Source organism: Artemia franciscana, unplaced genomic scaffold (assembly GCF_032884065.1).
Source record: "Artemia franciscana unplaced genomic scaffold, ASM3288406v1 Scaffold_1756, whole genome shotgun sequence".
NCBI classification, from domain to species: Eukaryota; Metazoa; Arthropoda; class Branchiopoda; order Anostraca; family Artemiidae; genus Artemia; species Artemia franciscana.
The window spans coordinates 10,662-25,932 of NW_027062941.1; the positions used below are offsets into that span (position 1 = coordinate 10,662).

General features: G+C 36.9%; 1 protein-coding gene across 1 annotated transcript in view; it reads right to left on the reverse strand.

Moving 5' to 3' along the window:
• Positions 1–1,992: 1,992 nt before the first annotated feature.
• LOC136042684 (phospholipase A and acyltransferase 3-like) overlaps positions 1,993–15,271 on the reverse strand; it is a 35,604-nt gene continuing 22,325 nt past the window's right edge. The window contains exon 3 of the mRNA XM_065727643.1: positions 1,993–2,298. Coding sequence (XP_065583715.1) covers positions 2,026–2,298 — 273 coding nt within the window. The 3' untranslated portion in view covers positions 1,993–2,025. The remainder of the gene's footprint in view (positions 2,299–15,271) is intronic.

A 15,271-nucleotide genomic window follows, 5' to 3' on the forward strand; every position in this document is an offset into this window, starting at 1 on the left:
CCTGAAAATGATGGAAAATGTGTACACGAAACTGTACTTGCAGTTCCTGGGCTTCATTTTGCCGCAAGTCAACAAGCTGAACATATTGTTTCAAGCTGAGGGGGCTGGGCTGCACTGCCTTTGCAACGAGGTCTCTACGGTATTTGGGACTATCCTAAGGAACTTCCTACGTCCGGAAGTAGTTGAAAACAAGCCGTTAGGGACCTATGATCCGTCCAACCGAGAGTATTTCTTGCCTCTCGAACGAATCTATGTGGGAGCAAACGTGGAAGCTGAGGTTATCGAGAAAAATATTCCTGCCCCAACAGTGCATGCGTTCAAACTAGTGTGTCTGAAGTTTTATGTGAAGTTGGCAAAGGAGTTTTATGTCCGCTTTTACTGCAACTCAACCTTTAAGGTTCTGCAGAAAATGAAAGTGATCGACCCGGTTGTGGCTGCCTCTGGCCGAGAGGATTTAGTACCAGTACTAGTCATGTTTCCTAACTTTGTCAACCGACAATCTCTAGAAGAATTGATCTCTCAGTGGCGATCAATCCCTGCTGAATCAAAGCATTTGCCACCCCAATACTTGAAAAGTCCAGAGGTGTTCTGGGGGAAACTGAACGAGCTTAAAAATGGTCTTGGCTCTTCAAAGTATGCAGAGCTTTGTACATTCATGTTTTCTGTCATGTCCCTTCCACACTCATCGGCCTGTTTCGAACGTATTTTCAGTGCAGTGTCGGTGGTTAAAACGAAGTCTCGAAACCGCCTTGCAGTTGACACCATTTACTCCTTGATTCGGACAAGGGAGCATATTCGCGACCATGGTACTTGTGTCTCCTGGAACCCTCAGGAAAAAAAGAAAGGGTCTGAAGAACAGGCAATTGTTGAAGTAGAAGATGATCAACAGGAGGAAATTGAGTCTCTGCTAAGAGATATTGAAGACGTGATGATCTCGTGATAATTCCTAAGAAGTTTTAGTTTTTAAAAGAAGTGAATATCTTGTTTTTCTGTTCATTCCTACTTTTGTATCCGATGATCTAACATAAAGAAAGATAAATAACGCCGTAAAATGGGCCGTAATTTTAATTTGAGCTCATTCCGAGCTCCACAACTCAACAACCCCTTTCTCGATTAGAGCCAGGCCCATAGACATAACATATGTCCTCTATGGACAAAGCATATTTGGAGTTTTTGTTTTGGTTATCTGCGGTTTCTTCCGCTTCACTCTGCTTAAAATTGCTATCCTTTTGGTTATCACTTAGGTTAGGCTACTGCCGCTTTCCGTAAGCGTTGTTCAAATTGGTTAAGTAAGACGAATAAGGGATTTTCGGAAGAGACATCTCTGGGTCCGTGGTTCGTGGATCCAGTGGAATTTCTTCGCGACTCAACCGCTTTTCCTTTGTGGCAGATATTGCGTGACTTTCCAGCTCTGAGTTACCTTCATTTGGCAGAACTAATTTACCTCAATAGGCACATTTTGGCTCTTTGGCTACTGAGCACGCTCTAGAGCCAAGCTCTATTCCAGAAAACACGAAGGTGCGGAAAAATAAGGTTAGAAAAGAAAATGGGAGCCATCGGGAAGAGAGAGAAAAATAAGCGAAAAGAACGATATTGTATAGGTACATTTTTTCCCGGGAAGTACATTTTTAGACCTATGTCTAGTACAATTCAAAAAATCAATATCGCAACACTGCTTTTGACTCCCAAATCAAAACTACTGTTCTTTATGCTTGGGTTTTGTGTTTTCAGTAAAGCACAATCCTAGAAACATAAACAAACAGAATTACTTGTTTTATTTGTACTGGTTCTATATATATTATATATATATATATATATATATATATATATATATATATATATATATATATATATATATATATATATATATATATACATATATATATATATATATATATATATATATATATATATCCAGATTATGTCCAGATAGAGTCCAGATTTGAATTTAAGATTGGAAGAGAAAAGAATATTATGATGATATTAGTATAGGCAGCAGGAATTAAATTGTGCTTCCCAAAAATGCTATTTCGCTGGGAATGTAAATCGTTCAAGGTTTTTCAATATTTTTTTTGTTTTTTTCAAAAAGATGGAATATAGTAAAATCGGGGGACAAATTTTATAATATGATTTTCCACATGAAACAGATGGATTGAGGTTACTACCTTTAAAGGGAGGTCTGGAATGTAGTACCCTATCATAAATCTTGTAAATCTCACTCCACGTCAATGGCTTAGAATCCTTGTCGTACGAATTATTAATTCGGCAGCGACTATCCTTCCAAACATCAAATAAATCCTGAAAAAAGAAAATTTCTTACAAAGAAGCAAAAAAACATTCTAGCTCTACTGCTACTACTACTAATTATAATAATAACAATGCATACGGCAACTGGTTTTGTATTAAATCAGGTGTTAAGGAGGGTTGTGTTCTATCCCCCTTTATATGGATCATTTTGATGGACTTCGTCTTAAGGAGCACAGGAAAAGTAATTGGAGATCATGGAATCAAATTGGGAGGAAGGACGCTCCTGGACTTAGATTATGCTGATGATTTAAGCATATTAGATGAAAGTGTGAGCAAAATGAATGGATTTTTAGAGGTTTTACGAGTTCAGGGTGCTAAAATAGGCTTGAAAATTAATGTTAAGAAGACTAAGTCACTAAGGCTAGGAATAAGTGAGGATGAACAGGTGACATTAGGTAACGAAAAGATTGATCATGTTGGGAGCTTCAGTTACCTTGGAAGTATTATTGTTAAAATGGTGGGAGCAGTGAAGATGTTAAAAGTAGAATGGCTAAGGCTCATGGTGTTTTTTCACAGTTAAAAAAAGTTTGGAAGAATAGAAAGATAAGTCTACAAGCCAAGATTAGATTATTGGAAGCTACAGTGATGACAGTGGTCAAATATGGCTCTGAAGTATGGGCACTCCGAAGAGCAGATAAAAATTTACTAGATGTTTTCCAGAGAAATTGCCTAAGGATTGTTCTGGGTACCCGGCTGACAGACCGTATTTCAAACAGTAGGCTGTACGAAAAATGTAGTTCAATCCCGGTTTCTGGGTCTATAATCAAAGAAAGGTTTAGATGGCTAGGCCACGGTCAACGGATGAAGGATGAAAGATTACCTAAGATTGTCCTTTTTTCCAACCGTCTGGGGCTACACGGAAAGCAGGTCGTCCTTGTCTGGGTTGGGAGGATGTCATAAATAAAGATTTAAGGGAAATGGGAACTTCCTGGCAGGGTGTAAAGAGGGAGGCTTTAAATAGATTAGTTTGGAGGAGGAGCGTGCGTAGCTGTGTTGGCCTCACGTGGATTGGTGCTGCAGTGAGTTAGTAGTAGTAGTAGTAGTAGTAGTAGTAGTAATAGTAGTAGTAGTAGTAGTAGTAGTAGTAGTAGTAGTAGTAGTAGTAGTAGTAGTAGTAGTAGTAGTACGGTATATATTGCCCTGGGTGACCTATCGTGCATGCTTCTGATGCACTGCTCTGTACCAAGATTTGTAACCTTGCTTGAATTAGGGGTTCCTATGAATCTCCTAACAAAGAAGTGCATGTACAATTTTATTTTAAAATATTTTCATAAGCTTATCAATGAAGTCAGAAATTGATTTTAATAAAACCAAATAAAAATTTAACAACGAATATTGTTAATTATGAAGAAGTTTGAAAATAATGGGTGAAGGATATTATATTTTGAAACTGACCATCAAACTAAGTGCTGATGGAATTAATGTAGAGATACGAGATTTTGCAATACCCGATTCTTCATTTTGATAAGGACTTGCAGTCAGAGCAAAAAGTATAAATAAGTAGGTTTTCGCGATACGGCAGTCGTGAACTTAGAATTACTTTAATCTCGAGTGGATTTTTGATCGTTTTGGTATAGCAAGTGCTACTTGATTTCCTCATATATTTTATGTGCTAGACCTATTCTTTTGACCTATCCTCTTACCTAACCTTTCGAGTCAATTCCTATACCGTTGTCTGCTTTGAAGTTAATAAAAGTAATTATGTTTATACTTTGACCCTCTAAAACATTATCTAAGCTTTTCATGTCTACCAGAAGGACGCCCATAAAATTTGTCAGGCTGACCCTAAGAAAACGCTACCCTAGTTTCAATCAACCTTAGGACCATACCCCATACCATCCAAGGGAGAGTTTAACAATCATTATACTACCACAATAAAATTTACTTTACTACATCTGGTGGCTTGCGGAAAAAATATATTGTATATATATATATATATATATATATATATATATATATATATATATATATATATATATATATATATATATATATATATATACATATATATATATATATATATATATATACATATATATATATATATATAAATATATAAATATATATATATATATATATATATATATATATATATATATATATATATATATATATATATATATGTATATATACCTATATATATACATATCTATCTATATATATAAAAATAAGTTGTCTGTCTGTGTGTCTGTCTGTGGATCAGGTGACGTCATGTTTCTGTGTTGACTGACGTCATGAAATTAGTTGTCGTCATTTTTGCTTTGACGGTGACGTCATTCAAGATATTTAAGACATATGTTCACGTAGAAATCTATTAATGTTTAAGTTTACAATGACTGATGAACTTACCATGGCAAAAGCCGATGAAGATGCTCAAAGAGTCTATGCCAAAAAACTTGCTGCTGATAGAGAAAGTCAGAAAAGAAAGCGTGCCGAGGAATCAAAAGAACAGCAAGGAAACAGGCTTGAGGCTCATAGAGAAAGAAAGAACAGAAAGCGTGCCGAGGAATCAAAAGAACAGCAAGGAAACAGGCTTGAGGCTGATAGAGAAAGAAAGAACAGAAAGCGTGCCGAGGAATCAAAAGAACAGCAAGGACACAGGCTTGAGGCTGATAGAGAAAAAAAGAACAGAAAGCGTGCCGAGGAACTACCAGAGCAACGCGGAAGCAGACTTGCTGCTAAAAGAGAAAGTGAAAAAAGAAGGCGTGCCGAGGAATTACAAGAACAGCAAGAAATCAGGCTTGCTGCTGATAGAGAAAGTAAGAAAAGAAAGCGTGCCGAGGAATCACAAGAACAGCAAGAAATCAGGCTTGCTGCTGATAGAGAAAGTAAGAAAAGAATGCGTGCCGAGGAATCAGAGCAACCTGAAAGTTATCGCCTGGCATTCAGGTACAACCCAGTCGATGATTATAGCTTGAGTAGATGTGTTCAAATCGGGACAATGTCTATTCACGTAGAAATCTATTAATGTTTAAGTTTACAGTGACTGATGAACTTACCATGGCAAAAGCCGATGAAGATGCTCAAAGAGTCTATGTCAAAAAACTTGCTGCTGATAGAGAAAGTCAGAAAAGAAAGCGTGCCGAGGAATCAAAAGAACAGCAAGGAAACAGGCTTGAGGCTGATAGAGAAAGAAAGAACAGAAAGCGTGCCGAGGAATCAAAAGAACAGCAAGGAAACAGGCTTGAGGCTGATAGAGAAAAAAAGAACAGAAAGCGTGCCGAGGAACTACCAGAGCAACGCGGAAGCAGACTTGCTGATAAAAGAGAAAGTGAAAAAAGAAGGCGTGCCGAGGAATTACAAGAACAGCAAGAAATCAGGCTTGCTGCTGATAGAGAAAGTAAGAAAAGAAAGCGTGCCGAGGAATCACATGAACAGCAAGAAATCAGGCTTGCTGCTGATAGAGAAAGTAAGAAAAGAAAGCGTGCCGAGGAATCAGAGCAACCTGAAAGTTATCGCCTGGCATTCAGGTACAACCCAGTTGATGATTATAGCTTGAGTAGATGTGTTCAAATCGGGACAATGTCTAAAATTTGTCCCTATTGCAAGGCCTTGAAATTCAATGGTGAAACAATGGGAATGTGTTGCGCCTCAGGAAAAGTTAAACTTCCTCTATTGGCTGCACCACCAGAGCCATTGAAGACGAATGAATGCTTGCCTGAAAAATTCTAATTTATGGGCACACGTAAAAATATTAAAATTAACTGCAAATATGCGTGTCCGATTGCAAAACGATGACTCTGGTCAAACATTTTCAGATCAATTGCTGACAATTGGAAACGGAAAGCTCCCAGTAGACTCAATTTCAGGACGTATACAACTACCTGCTGATTTCTGTAATTTAGTGACGTCCAAAAATGAATTGATTGAAAAAGTATTTCCGAATATTCTAAAAAATTATAAAAATAATAAATGGCTAAGTGAAAGAGCGATTATCGCACCCAAAAATATAGACGTCCACGAAATCAACAATATTGTTTTGACCAAGATTCGAGACCAGGCAGTCCTTTACAAGTCAGTCGACACAGTTTTGGAACCAAATGAAGCGGTTAATTATCCATCTGAATTTTAAGCCATGAGGCGAGAGGAAGGCCTAAATCCTCCATTATGGACTTACTCCACCCCTTTTGATGACTAATCCAATGGTGTTAGTTCCTTAATGTTTTGAATTACCAAGCATCATTGACATCCACCTCCTCCTCCTGAAAGCGATAGTATAGCAAATAGTGACAGGTCAAGAACACATAGAAATAGCTAAAGACCCCATACACAACAGCAGATCACCAAGCAATATTTTCACAGATTCAATTACTCTTATCGTGGCAAACCGAATTGCTATAAGGCAGATTGATGGCAAATACAATACGAAGGCCCAGTATCCAATACAAAACACCAGTTCTGGGCACAAGGCGACCCGAATTCAATAAGGCAGGGAACAAATAATGCTCAACCACCATTAAAAAATATTCCTGAAATTATACCAAAAAATCAGACGGTAAAGAGCACACTAGGTCAAAATAGTAACAGTGAAGAAAACTAGGGAAAACCCCCGAATATTTTGGACAAATAACAGTGGGGATTTAAATGAAGAAACCAGCCTGTGAGGGAGATCAGAGCTGTACCTTTTCTAAGATCCCTATATAGTTAAGAATAACTAGAATGACGAATAACGAATTATTGATTTTACATTGTTTTAAAATTTGGTGGTTTCAAAATTTACCGTGTTTACTTGATACACGTGCTTCAAAATCCTTAATTAGAGAGGAAGTTTTTGAGAGGTTTAATCCTAGTGCACAAAACCAAGTTAGCAAATTCAAGAATACCTTGACCTCTGTAACAGGTCACAAACATGCAATTTGGGGGGAATGTTTTTTAAAATTTCGCATTGGGAATAATGAAATAATAGTAACAGGAATAATATATAAGCAGCAACCATTCCTTTGTGTTCTAAGATTGGACGCTATAACAAAATAGGGAATCATGTGGGAGCCACTAAACAATAATATTAACATAACAAAGTCAAACGAAACTGATTGACGAGTTTTCGTAACAGTGGATAATAATAGTGACAACCCGGACAATAATTCAAGAATAAACGAGAAACAACAATAAAAGGAGAAGCGATGTCTCAGTGTTAGCGACGTCAGATAAAAAGGAGGGTAATAACAAAATAATCAATACCGTAATAGAAGGATAAACCCTAGAGGAGCATCCCTCAATTTTCGTTGAAAACGAAATCATAGAAATTGAGAAAGATATCGCATATTTGAAATTATCAAATCTAAGCAGCGATATGGTACAGCTAAATAAAGCCAAATTAGTAACACCAGAAATAAAGCCAAGTTAGGAACGTCAGAAAACATTTCTAATACAGATACAAAATGACTAAGCAGTCAAGAATTAAGCATAAATTTAAGAGCCAAGAGCAACACTTGTTGCGAAAGCAACACTTTGGTTTTGTTTGTTCGCTATCGATCAGTAATAACATGATCAATGGCTATTCCTCAGCGTAGAAAAAACAACAGCAAAATAGTAGCGAAAGAAGGGACTAAATTGACTTTGCAGACAGTTGAACTTTATCCTTTTCAATCGTAGACATTGTGACGGATGAAAACTCGGAACAGTATCTTATATAATCTAGTTGGTATTATAAAGCTATCCCTAACTTTTTCAGGATCAAAATATCATAGATGACATTTTATTAATTACTAGCTGTTGGGGTGGTGATTCGCGCCACCCCAACACCTAGTTGGTGGGGCGCTTCGCGCCCCCCAAGCCCCCCGCGGGCGTAAGTCGTCACGCGCCATATTAGTTACGCGCCATTGTAGTTGTGTTTCTGTGTCCCACCTGTGAATATAGATAGATTTATATATGTGTTTCAAACAACGTAAAAATTGCGAATATACAAAATTCTTGGCTTTCCCACAACTGGGAGCTTTCCGTTTCCAATTGCCAGCAATTGATCTGAAAATGTTTGACCAGAGTCATCGTTACACAGACAGACAGCTTATTTTTATATATATACTAGCTGTTGGGGTGGCGCTTCGCGCCACCCCAACACCTAGTTGGTGGGGCGCTTCGCGCCCCCCAAGCCCCCCCGCGCGCGTAAGTCGTTACGCGCCATATTAGTTACGCGCCATTTTAGTTGTGTCCCTGTGTCCCACCTGTGAATATAGATAGATTTATATATGTGTTTCAAACTACGTAAAAATTGCGAATATACAATATTTTTGGCTTTCCCACTACTGGGAGCTTTCCGTTTCCAATTGCCAGCAATTGATCTGAAAATGTTCGACCAGAGTCATCGTTTTGCAATCGGACACGCATATTTGTAGTTAATTTTAATATTTTTACGTGTGCCCATAAATTAGAATTTTTCAGGCAAGCATTCATTTCGTCTGCAGGAGTTAAACTACGTAAAAATTGCGAATATACAACATTCTTGGCTTTCCCATTGTCTGTGCATATACAAAGCCGTATGTACTAATAATGACGTCATATGCAAACGCTCTTTTTAAAAACAAACAAACATGCATACACACAACTCGTTTTTATATAGATAGATAGATAGATAGATACAATACAAATTAACTGCGTAAAACTTGCGAATATACAACATTTTTCGCTGTCCAATTGTCGCTGCATATAAATAGATTGTCAGGTTTACCGACCCTCGAACATGCAACGCACAACTGTCCATGGGAAAAACAATCAGTATTAAGATCTATACCACATTTTTCTAATGATTGACCTTGAGCTTTGTTAATGGTGATTGCAAATGCTAAACGAATTGGGAATTGCAATCTTTTAAATTGAAAAGGCAGATCCGTTGGAATCATGGGAATGCGAGGAATAAGAACAGCCTCACCCTCAAAAGGCCCTGTCAAGATTGTGGCCTCTATTAGGTTTTCCATTGTTTTTTTTACGGCAAGTCGCGTGCCATTGCAAAGCTTTGGTGGGTTGATATTTCTTAAAAGTATTATTGGTACCCCTATTTTTAGTTGTAGCACGTGTGGTGGAAACCCTGAAAGATCTATGGAATTTAAAAATTCAGATGGATAATTAACCGCTTCATTTGGTTCCAGAACTGTGTCGACTGACTTGTAAAGGACTGCCTGGTCTCGAATCTTGGTCAAAACAATATTGTTGATTTCGTGGACGTCTATATTTTTGGGTGCGAGAATCGCTCTTTCACTTAGCCATTTATTATTTTTATAATTTTTTAGAATATTCGGAAATACTTTTTCAATCAATTCATTTTTGGACGTCACTAAATTACAGAAATCAGCAGGTAGTTGTATACGTCCTGAAATTGAGTCTATCGTATCATAAATGTCTTTTGGTTCCGACGTTAACTTGGAAATGTTATTTTGTACATACGACAATAGATCATTCGTACTGTAACTTTTTTCACGATCCAATTCTACACATGTCGAAACAGCAGCGATACGGTTGGGTGAAGGCATTCCCAAATCCTGAAGAGGTTTGATTGCCATACGTACGCACAAATCTTCTATAATAACTAAAGTGTATTTATTAATTTCTGATGTAAAATCAAAAGTCATATCTTACGTCTCTAACTGTTTTCGATGGAGTATATCTTCGGACATTTTTGACTTATATTTTTCCCATAACTCTGTAGGAGCTGATGGAGAGCAAGTTGTTAAAATGATGCCAAACAATGCACGAATTTGACTTGGGGTTGACGTTTCGCACTAATGGGGAATATGGAACAACCCACTGGTTATCTACTTCGATGGTGGTACCGTTGCCATTGTAGGTTTTTCAGTCATTTTACAATTAGAAATTTCTCTTTCAACGGTCTTCTTACAATTAAAAATTTGTCTTTGAACGATATTCTTAAATACCTGTGTCCTGGTCGTCATTTATATTCCCTGTGTCCCGGTCGTCATTTGTGTCCCGGTATCCCAGTCTGTAATTTCTCTTTGAGTGTCCCGGTCGTTATTTATATTCCCTCTGTCCCGGTCGTCATTTGTGTCCCGGTCTGTAATTTCTCTTTGAGTGTTTTTTCTTTTTAGTATTTTTTAGTTTTTTACATTTTTTCTTTTTTCAGTTTTCTTTTTCTTCTTTATTTTTCAGCTTCACTATGAAATACATATCGCCGAACCTTTGTTTTTTTAACTAAAATCTGGTAGGCATTGTTGACCTTATCCAAGTCAAAATCCCAAACCCAATCATCATCGCTATCATTTTCAGTTTTGATATGTTTTGACTCTCGCTGTCCAGGTGGATCTTCATCTAACTGCGCGGTTTTGCGTTCTTTAGCCTCAAGCCTGTTTCCTTGCTATTCTTTTGATTCCTCGGCACGCTTTCTTTTCTGACTTTCTCTATCAGCAGCAAGTTTTTTGGCATAGACTCTTTGAGCATCTTCATCGGCTTTTGCCATTGTAAGTTCATCAGTCATTTTAAACTTAAACATTAATAGATTTCTACGTGAACAAATATGTCTTAAATATCTTTAATGACGTCACCGTCATAGCAAAAATGACGACAACTAACTTCATGACGTCAGCCGACACAGAAACATGACGTCACCTGATCCACAGACAGACACACAGACAGACAACTTATTTTTATATATATATATATATATATATATATATATATATATATATATATATATATATATATATATATATATATATATATATATATATATATATATATATATATATATTTTCTTTTTAGTTTTTTTGTAGTTTTTACCTTTTTTAGTTTTTTTCTTCTTTTGTATTAATGCTAAAGCCAAGGTTCAAACCTGGAGCCTCTCGGACCTAGAACCTGAAACATAACGCTTTACCAACTCAGCTACTTCGGCTTGAATACATTCGTTTTGAGCAGCTTCCTCGGGTGTTGCCATTGTAGGTTCTTCGGTCATTTTACAATTAGAAATTTCTCTTTCAACGGTCTTCTTACAATTAAAAATTTGTCTTTGAACGATATTCTTAAATACCTGTGTCCTGGTCGTCATTTATATTCCCTGTGTCCCGGTCGTCATTTGTGTCCCGGTATCCCAGTCTGTAATTTCTCTTTGAGCGTCCCAGTCGTTATCTATATTCCCTCTTTCCCGGTTGTCGTTTGTGTCCCGGTCTGTAATTTCTCTTTGAGTGTTTTTTCTTTTTAGTATTTTTTAGTTTTTTACATTTTTTCTTTTTCCAGTTTTCTTTTTCTTCTTTATTTTTCAGCGTGTCCTGGTCGTCATTTATATTCCCTGTGTCCCGGTCGTCATGTTTTTTACATTTTTTCTTTTTTCAGTTTTCTTTTTCTTCTTTATTTTTCAGCTTCACTATGAAATACATATCGCCGAACCTTCGTTTTTTAACTAAAATCTGGTAGGCATTGATGACCTTATCCAAGTCAAAATCCCAAACCCAATCATCATCGCTATCATTTTCAGTTTTGATATGTTTTGACTCTCGCTGTCCAGGTGGATCTTCATCTAACTGCGCGGTTTTGCGTTCTTTAGCCTCAAGCCTGTTTCCTTGCTGTTCTTTTATTCCTCGGCACGCTTTTTTTTCTGACTTTCTCTATCAGCAGCAAGTTTTTTGGCATAGACTCTTTGAGCATCTTCTTCGGCATTTGCCATTGTAAGTTCATCAGTCATTTTAAACTTAAAAATTAATAGATTTCTACGTGAACATATATGTCTTAAATATCTTTAATGACGTCACCGTCGTAGCAAAAATGACGACAACTAACTTCGTGACGTCAGTCGACACAGAAACATGACGTCACCTGATCCACAGACAGACAACTTATTTTTATATATATAGATTACGAAACTACCTCATTGTTTTACATTCTCGTTTGTGCTTGATTCTTCACTATTGGTTAAGTGATGAAGTTGTCAGCCTATCGAAATTTTTAAAACGGTATTTTCGAACAAGAATGCAATCAGCTATCACATGATCAAAGGCTATTCCTCAGCGTTGAAAAATAACAACTACAAAATAATATCGAACGAAGGAACTAAATTGACTATGCAGCCAGTTGAACTTTATCCTTTTCAACCGTAGACATCGTGATGGATGAAAACTTGGAACAATATTTTATATAATCTAGCTGGTATTTTAAAGCTATCCGTAACTTTTCAGGATTAAAATACCATAGGTGACACTAATTATTGCGAAACTACCTCATTGTTATGGGTTATCGTTTTTACCCCTTGTGTAAACACTTAATTCTGTCAGATTTAAAAAGATCGGATACAATGTGCACCAATTTATACAAATTTCTAGCCCAGAGTGAACAGATTCTCTTCACTTCCCCTTGAAAGTCCCTCTCCCGTGATAGACATCAGGTTCACCGGAAACAAATAAATGTAGTCCAACAGCCGATATTGCTTACATTTATTACACTGGATTATTACACTGGAACCAAATTGGTTTAACCATCAAATACACTGGAAACAAATCATAGGTACACCAACTAGCAAAAGTAGCAAACCACTCATTGTTGAAGATGATTATGAACAAACAGCCATTTCTAGCCCAAAGTTAATCGATTCTTGTTTATAAGTCCTTCTCCCGTGATAGGCATCAAGTTCACCGGAAACAAGTAAATGGGTACACAAACTAGCATAATTGCAAGCCTCTTTTCGCTAAAGTTGATGGTAGCCTAACAGCCAATTATTACTTACAAGTCCCCTACATGTCTCACCACTGGAACCGAATTGGTTTTACCATCAAATACACTGGAAACAAATAATAGATACACCAACTAGCAAAAGTTGCTAGCCCCTCATTGCCTAAGGTGATTATTACCTAACAGCCCAATATTGTCTACAAATCATCTATATGTTTCACAATTTGTATCGGCCTGGATTTCGTTTCAGTGTGTACCTCACTACTAAAGTTGTCAACCCCTTGAAACGTTCAAACTGGTATACCTCATGAAGGAATTTTTGTCCCGAAAAATAGATGTCATATACTTTGATCAACTCATCAAAAGCTATCGTTTGCCGTCAAAAAAAAAAATCTATCTGACTTAGTTTAAAAGTTGATTTTTTTTGCCGTAGGTCAACTTTTTAACGTCACCACTTAGAAAGGAGGCCGGGTAAATGCCGTATATATTTAAAGCTTATGGATTTTACACTTTCCGTTAAAACCGCAAAGGTTAGACCCTTACCAGTTTCCAGGAATAAGCTGAGATTGGACTCATAGGAAAAAAAAGCAAAAGAAAACAAAAACAAAAAAGACAGGACCAAAATCAAAGTGTTGCTCTCGCAACACAATTGCGAAATGACAAAAACGGATTTTTTTAAAACAGCTTAATTTAGAAAATTTACTAGAGAGTATAAGGATTCAAGTCAGAAATATTTGTGGAACAAAGCGTCACCACTTAGAAAGGAGCAAAGGATGAGCTCCAATTTCTTTAGCAATGAGAGAACTTTCAAAGTTTGTTAGGCACATCTAATACCATTTCTCTATCGTAATCCCAAGTCCGAAAAACCAAATGATAAACTCAGCTGAAATAACAAACAGGAATGGATAGAAACAATAGATGGCAGCACTTTCGAACCCGTGGGAAAATGCCTCATTTTGGGTTCTGTAAATTTTTCTATTTATCACTGTAAGAAGATATTTTGGCTGTGGGGCCGGGTAACTGCCACATATATTTAACACTTATAGATTTTAGCTCATCTTAAATCTGAAAGTGGTGCCTGCCTGCTTGCCTGCTAGAACGGAGGTTTCCACTCGAAAGCAGAAACATACTTTGATGAAACGAAAGCTTGCCTACACAACTTCAGATACTCCTCTCTGACATAGGCTATATAACTCACTTCACTTCGCACACAATAGACTATGGCTCGTGGACTAGCTAAAACCATCCTTTTTGGCCCTAGGCAAGAGTTCTGTGGAGCTTTCCAAAATGTAATGTCATATTCATCAATACGGCCTGAGATTCACACTTTTCGTTAAAACCGCAAAGGTTAGACCCTTATCAATTTCCAGTAATAAGCTGAGATCGAACACATTGGAAAAAAAGAAAAAACAAAACAAAAAAAAAAACACAGGACAAAACCAAAGTGTCGCTCTCGCAACACAATTTCGGAATGACAACAACTGATTTTTTACAACAGCTTAATTTAGAAAATTTACTAGAGAAAATAAAAATTTAAGTTGGAAATATTTGTGGAACTATGCATGAACTTTCACAAGATATAAAGCTGATTACGGCTTAACACGCCTGATTGCTCACAAAATAGTGGATCCTTTCAATTCATTCATGTAAGCTTTCTTTATTAAAATTGAAAAAGCCAGCACCATAGTGTTAGTAAATCGACTATTTCTAGAACACAGAATTTCCCTCAAAACTCTACTCTGCGATTATGGTCCATATTTTAGAGCTACAATATTAGACGAGATAACTGAGTATTTGGGAATAAAACATTGGTGTTTCTCTGCTTACATGGCATCCACCAGCGGAAAAATCGAGCATAAACTCCGAGAACTAGCATATATACTCGACACACACGCAAGATGGGGCCTGACAACTGGTACGACCATTTACCTTTTGTAATAAACTAAATAAAAAAAAGTTTTTTTTTTAAACTGAAAGTAAGGAGCGTTATTAAAACTTAAAACAAATATAACTTATTGAAAGGGACTGAAAGGATTTGTATGAAAGGGACTGACTCTTACTCTCAACTCCACTTTTTAGGAGGAAGGGTGATTCCTCCTATTTTCCAAAATAAGGCAAATTGTTTTTCCCTGTGCTTCTCCCTATTTTCTAAGATAAGGCAAATTTTCTCACGCTCGTAGCTTTTGATGGGTAAAATTAAACTTTTGATGGGTAAAAGTAAATTGGGTAAAATTTATGGCAATCTGTCATCCTTCATCCGCAGAACGTGGTTAGCCATCTCAACCTTTCTTTCATTGTAGCCCTAGAAAGTGGGATTGAACCACACCTTTCGCACAGCCTACTGTTTGAAATACGGTCA